This window comes from Osmerus mordax, chromosome 23, assembly GCF_038355195.1.
Source record: "Osmerus mordax isolate fOsmMor3 chromosome 23, fOsmMor3.pri, whole genome shotgun sequence".
NCBI classification, from domain to species: domain Eukaryota; kingdom Metazoa; phylum Chordata; class Actinopteri; order Osmeriformes; family Osmeridae; genus Osmerus; species Osmerus mordax.
The window spans coordinates 1,308,849-1,315,972 of NC_090072.1; the positions used below are offsets into that span (position 1 = coordinate 1,308,849).

The 7,124-nt window shown below is 44.4% G+C and overlaps 1 protein-coding gene across 1 annotated transcript in view; it reads left to right on the forward strand.

Annotated features, from left to right (window-relative positions):
• Positions 1–3,072: 3,072 nt before the first annotated feature.
• LOC136967693 (protein phosphatase 1 regulatory subunit 14B-like) overlaps positions 3,073–7,124 on the forward strand; it is a 9,392-nt gene continuing 5,340 nt past the window's right edge. The window contains exon 1 of the mRNA XM_067261582.1: positions 3,073–3,661. Within this exon, the coding sequence (XP_067117683.1) occupies positions 3,284–3,661 (378 nt within the window). The 5' untranslated portion in view covers positions 3,073–3,283. The remainder of the gene's footprint in view (positions 3,662–7,124) is intronic.

The window sequence follows — 7,124 nt, forward strand, 5'->3', positions numbered from 1 at the left end:
CCTCCTCTTTCAAGTCTCTCTTGAAAAAGAAATGAATCTCAGTGAGAATAACCTGAATACATAAATAAAAGTTGAATTAGAAAAGAAAACCACTGTAAGCATACACACGTGTAAAAACACACACACACACACACGAGTAAGCATAAACACGTGTAAACACACACACACACACTGACAAACACAGCTGTGGAAGTGTTGGCAGAGAAATGACATAGTTAGTTCTCAGTTCAAGATGAAGGCCATGGAGAGATAGAGAGAGGAGAGAAAGAAAGAGAGAAAAATAGAGGGAGGGTTAGGAAGATGCAGAGAGAAAAGGGGCTTTGAAAGGAGAGAAAGAGAAATATAGGGAAATAGATAAGGAGTTAGAGAGATGAAGAGAGACAGGAAGTCTGATAGAGAGAGAATGAGAGAGAGAGAGAGAGAGAGATGGAGAGAGAGAGAGAGAGAGAAAGAGAGAGGGATAGAAAGAGAGAGAGACATGAAGAGAAAGAGAGAGAGAGAGAGAGGGAGAGGGAGAGAGGAAAAAAGAAAACAGAGAGAGAGTGAAGAAGAGAGGAAAGATGATGATGGAGGAAGAGAAGTAAAGAGGAGGTATTGTGACCTCTGGGTTCAAAATAAATAAAAGGGTGATGAGAGGAGGTTGAAAATGAAATAAACTACTGCTAATTAGGAACGAAACATTCACTCCCTCCCTCTCTCTCTTTCTCTCTACTTTTATCTTCTCTGTCTTTCTTTGATATCCAGATATTTCTGACAACGTGCCAAGCCCTCACAAAGACACATTGTGTCCAAGCACACCAGCATATTCAAACACACACACAAACACACACACACACACACACAGACAATTAATTGACATATTCCCTGACCCCCCCTTTCCATTTTAATATATTTCAAACCTGAATACAGCTAAAGAGTGCAGGTATCACTGGGCTGTCAACACTTAGGCATTGAAGCTAACTTCTCTCTCTCTCTCTCTCTCTCCAGGTTAGCAGGGTAATTTGATCAAGCTACTGTGGACTGAGTCAGGGTTTTCTCATTCTGGAGAGAGGGAGAGAGAAAGATGAGGGAGAGAGAGAGAGAGAGATGAGGAGAGGGAGGGTTGGAAGGAGAGACAGAGATGGGGAGAAGGAGGGAGAGGTGGAGAGAGAGGGGGAGACAGAGATGGAGGACAGGGAGGGAGAGGGAGGGGGAGAAAGAGGGGGAGACAGAATTGGAGTGACTCGCACAAAGCCCCTTTTGTAGCTGTCTGTGTTACTGTACAACTTAAGAACCGTATAACAGTCATTTGTCGCCATCTAGCGGTCAAGAGGAGTTACTGCCGCTCCGGCAGACAGCTCTTATGCAACAGTTTGGAATGTAGATGGAGGACTTGTGATTGGCTGTTTGGCACCCGTCGGTCTGGATTGGGTGTCACTTTGTCTGGCATATTTTCTATTTGAGCAGAAGAGATTGTAAACACACGCAAGCTTCCATGTGTTATGGCTATTTGTATGAATCACATTAAGAAACAGATTGCCTGAAATTACCGGCTGACTTATAGTGCAAAGCTAGTTGTTGCTTTCCATGTCGCAGCGATTCCTTGACCTTGTGTTAAACTGTGCACGTGATAATAGATCTCTTTGAACTAAAACTACGAACGTCAGAAGCCAAATGAATCCCGATGCCCGTAGCCGGTTCAGCAACCGATCTGTTTGGATTCCTCGAGTCCCATTGGGGAAACATGGCTACCTAATGGATGAACGGATGAGTTCTAAGGAGAGACAGAGAGTTTGACAGGGTCACAATGTTACTCCTTCATACTGTATGTTTTACACACACACACACACACACACACACACACACACACACACACACACACACACAGAGGACAGACCACATTTAGGAAACACACATGCCGACCTATGACTCGACCTCCCATTGTGTGTGTGTATGTGTCTAAGTGAGTGTGCATGTGAGTGTCTAGGTGTGTCTAGGTGTGTATATGTGTGTGTGTGTGTGTGTGTTTGTGTCTATGTGTGTATATGTGAGTGTGTGTGTGTGTGTCTAGGTGTGTATATGTGTGTGTGTGTCTAGGTCTGTATATGTGAGTGTGTGTGTGTGTTTGTGTCTATGTGTGTATATGTGAGTGTGTGTGTCTAGGTGTGTATGTGTGAGTGTGTGTGTCTAAGTGTGTATATGTGAGTGTGTGTGAGTGAACACCCCAGTCAGGGTGTACTGAACTGTAAGTTTCAGACAAGCTTGGTGAATAATTCAGCTGGACGTCTGGTTGCCATGGAGGTCTTGTTGCCATGGATGACTTCCAAGTGGTCCATGACGTCTACTACTGCCGTCTGCTCTCCTTACATTTAGTCATTTAGCAGACGCTCTTCAGAGCGACTTACAGTAAGTACAGGGACATTCTCCCCTCCATCATCTCGCTGTTGTTCCTTCTCTTCAACATACACACACACAGTGTACATACTTACAGTCATCACCAATCTATTGTACAACAATTGTACCTGAAAGTAGAGCACACATCAATGAAACACACATACACTAAAGTCAGTGCTTTATAAGAGCTAATTTAGCCACCTGATGAAACTCTTATCTTTCATCTCTCCAGTTTCAGAGTAACTTTGTAGTTCAGGTATTTGTTTCCCCGATTGTGAAACAATGGAACTACGGGAATCACTACCGCTGGTATCCGGTCAACGTAAAACCGTCGCTCTGTTTGATTTATTCCTGTAGATTTAGGCTCAACTACATTTAATAAATGTAGAGCCGATACGTTTGGGTTCACAGATCAGGCCGCATGTTTGTAAAAAGACGAAAGTTGACAAGATGTCAGTTGATTGTCAAGATTCGGAAAAAGTTCATTTGTGTGGTTAAAAAATTGGACACCAAACATGAATAACAGTGAGAGTGTGTGAGTGTGAGTGAGAGAGAGATCCAGCAGCGTTAAATCTGCAGCCAGACAAGGCAGTGAGAGCGAAAGAGAGCGAGAGAGAAAGAGAGCGAGAAAGGGGGGTTAACGGAGTCTCAAGAGTAAAAACCAGAGGGAGAACATTTGTTTTGTGTCACGTTACGCTGCGTCCATTTCTCTTTAACACGGAAAAGTCTACCGTCCTATCTACCACAGCAGAGGAACGCGCACGCTCCAGGAGGTTCGACCAGCACGAGGACAGACAAGATTTTTTCTTTCTTTGTAGTTGCTGAATGAGGACTTGAAACCGCTTTGTGTCTAAAGACTTACATTTTACATTCACGTTACGAGTTTACACCGTTTTAGCTTTATTCGTTAATGGTACGGGATTCACGTTGCCTTTGTCTTTCACGCCGAGTGGCCCAATGTCTTTTTCTTTCGAAACACAGCAACACGCGACAGTTTAGTGGAATTTTGATCTTACAGTTGATTAACTACAACGGAAGACAGGCTACGCCGCTTCCAAACCCTCTTCCTCCAGCGTATCATCGGACCATGGCAGCGGTAACCAGCCCGGAGACAAGCCCCCAACCCCGGGTATACTTCCAGACACCGACCAGTTCCACGGAGGAGACGGAAACACCGGTTCGGAAGCAGGGCCGCGTTACGGTCAAATACGACCGTAAAGAGCTTCGCAAGAGACTGAATCTAGAAGAATGGATAATCAATCAGTTAACGGACCTTTACGACTGTGAGGTAAGAAGTAAACGATAAACACTCCGCTAACAGATCAAACGTATCGATCAGGCGGCCGTAGATGCCCCGTGATGCTGTAACGAGATTATCAGTGGTGATGGGCTATTTAAAGTCACCGACTGAGCCCCGCTCAACTGCAAATACACCTCTCCACACAACACGACTCTGCTGGGTTACAAAGCACAACCGTCTTACACTCAACAGTTAGCCTAGTCTATGTGGCTCTATTCCATGAGTTTATTAAAAGCTTTCCTCGACTGATCCTTATTAATTGATAATTATATGTAAACAGAGTATTATGTTTGGTTTGATAGAAGCTGGAAGTTGCAAGGTTGCATTACAATGTAACGACATATGACATGACGTGTTCCACAATGTGTACGGGTGACCCGCCGGTACACCGTTCGCCGGCGTTAGCTTTGGCAATCTAGTCAATACGGTTCTGATCCGTCTTTGGCCCACATTCAGGAACGACGGTATAGGACTTACACTGACGTTCAAGATCTCCGGGGGGGTGGGGGGGGGGGGGGGGGGGAGGCAGAGAGAGAGGCACAGCAACAAGGGACATAATTGAAGGGTAGCTAGACAGACCAGTCTGCCAGCCTCTCTGTATTATTGACATTGTCAACAAGATGAGGTCACTATGATATGATGAGAGAGAAACGGAGGTTGCAAACATGATGGACACAAAGAACACACACACACACACACAGATTAGCCAAGTGCTGACCGGAGAGGTTCATTCAACCTAAAAATAAGGAGTGCGTGGGGAAGGATTTAACCGGTAATCAGAGCGAACGTTTACCGGTACGGAGAAGTAAGCCACTCGCTGACAAAAGACATGACCATGCGGCCAAGATATGTACACCCCTTCCTGCTTCTCATGTCTGTCTGGCCTTTTTTTTCTTTTTCCTGTAACAGTGTATCCGGTAGCTAAGGGGTTAATGTGAAACTGAGGGAGGAACAGGCCTGTAAAACATCAGTTCTACGTGGCCAGAGAGGGAGATGGGAAAGTATGTGGGGGGAAAAGTCCCTGTCTTTGCAACACGTGTATGGTCTTGTCACCGTTGAGAAAGAGACAGTTTGCCGTTTTCGTGTGTTTTTATCTGTTTGTGTATGTGCGCTTAGATGTAGACATGCATTCATGTGTAAGCATGCAGTTTCCCGTAGGATTTTTTTTTTCAGGGGGGGAGACCTAAACTTTGCCTCCCATTAATTTTCAATGGAAGTCACGTGACAGGCCCCCCAAAGCAGTGTAAGATACATGGCAGCGCGAACAGGTAGCTTAGCAAGAGAAGCGAATCCGTTTCTATGCGTTTTTAGGGCATTTGAGGACGACCAACGTCAGTATGTTGCCCGTCAAAACAAAGCTAGCTAGCATAACACAGTTAGCACAGTATAAGCAAGGAAGTAAATAGGCCAAATCTAGAACTTGTTAAGTTAGAAACGGGACTCTTAAAGGTGCTGTAAAGCAAATTCCATGATTTGCTTCTCAGTACATTATATAGGTTACGTGTGAAATGAGTTGCTGAAAGCATGTGCAAAGCGCGAACACTTTGTCACACTGAAATGTGGAGTTAGACCGTTGAACAGTTTCTCACTAGTTTTCAGCTCAGGTTTTGTATAGGCGTGGCAAAACCCAACCTATCTACGTCACAGCAACCTATCTCAACAGATCACAGACGGTTTATATAACCTGCATTCTGTTACTCAGCTGGTAGGACGCAACGACAAAGTAATTAACAAATAAAACACTCAGAGACTGCAGGTAGGTCTATTCTGATATCTGCAATTGATTTAGCTAGTGTTGCTGCTGTTGGTAAATTCATTAAATTCGAGGGGGCGGAGCTTTAGCTGCTTCAGGCCACCCCCCCCCCAGTCTCAAGCAGAGAAGACTGCTGATTTTCTCACAATTTCAAAGTCTAATTTAACATATTTGTCAGTGTTTTTTTCATTCGAATTTGGATGAGTAGTTAACAACACATTCTTCTGTGGTGTGATGAACTTAAAACTCATTTTCAGTTCTGCTTTACAGCACCTTAAACCCTACATTGAGATTGTGCAATTTCTCGCTTTTTTTCATAGACCGATAACAGGTCGCCCTCACAGAGATATCCCCCGGATTGTTGTTAGAAACTGAGAAAGACATGAATTTACCCGAATCTAGTCGCTGCCAGTGGATCTAATGTACTCATTGACAGGCGATCAGGTGTAAATATCACGGGCAACGTTGGGCAAACGTTAGTCGCAAATTAATCAAACTATTGAGGCGACGAGCAAGAAGCGAACTGCCTGTGTGAAAAGTGTTATTTCGCGCGCGTCAGTTCCAGTTGTATGGTCTCCCAGTTGCAACATGCGGTTTAAGATGAGGTTTTTAACCTCTGATGATGGACTACATCACATTCTTTCCAACTGACACATACTAGAAACACTGTAGTGTGTGTGTGTACGGTACAACATACCTGTTGCATTGTGAGGATTAACAACACCACAGTATTTGACCCCCTCCTCCTCACACACACATGCTCACCTGTGACCCTGCTGTAGTTACATAGTGAACTCACACCACAATCACTTCCTTTCTGTGGCTGGGTACATGAGGAGGGTGGTGAAGAAAGAGAGAGAGAGGGGACAGGGGGTAAAGAGAGAGGGAGGTAGAAGAGAGGGATAAATGGTAAGGGTGAAGAGAGATGTAAAGGGAAAGACAGAGAGAGAGAGAGAGAGAGAGAGAGAGAGAGAGAGAGAGAGAGAGGGGACAGGGGGTAAAGAGAGAGGGAGGGAGAGGAGAGGGATAAATGGTAAGGGTGAAGAGAGATGTAAAGGGAAAGACAGAGAGAGAGAGAGAGAGAGAGAGGTGTATGACTCTCCAGTACAGGAATGTTTATTAACACTGCTTTAGGAAGTGAATGTTACTCATGTAGTTCCTCCAACATTTCAACTATTCAGTGTATGAAAGAGCGTCAACACACACCAGTGTTTCCCCTAGGTTTAGAGACAGAAATGACATGCCGTCGTGTAATTAAGATAAATAACATAAGGCCATTTAGTTTGTTTAATAAAGAGCAAGCTATAGACCTGTTTATAGGAAAGGTAACCTTAAATGACTTATTTTGTGATCTGGCGCTATATATAAAAGGGGTGCCGTCGGGGGGGGCGGGGCGCCCCCCTAATATAATGGTAGGGGAAACACTGCACACACACAGACCTGTTCCATACCCACCCCTGTGTGTGTCTGTGTGTGGTTGTCTCTGTGTGTGTGTGTGTGAGTTTTACTTTCATGATGAAAGATCATATTCTGTTCTGCAGGTGCTGAATGCGTAAATACATTTACCCATAAAGGTGCACACACACACGTACACACACACACACACGTTCATTAGTTAACTAATGTTCCCCTTCTCTGTTCCTCTGTGCTCCAGAAATAGAGAAGAAGAATTAATGTAAATTATCCTCTGTGAATACT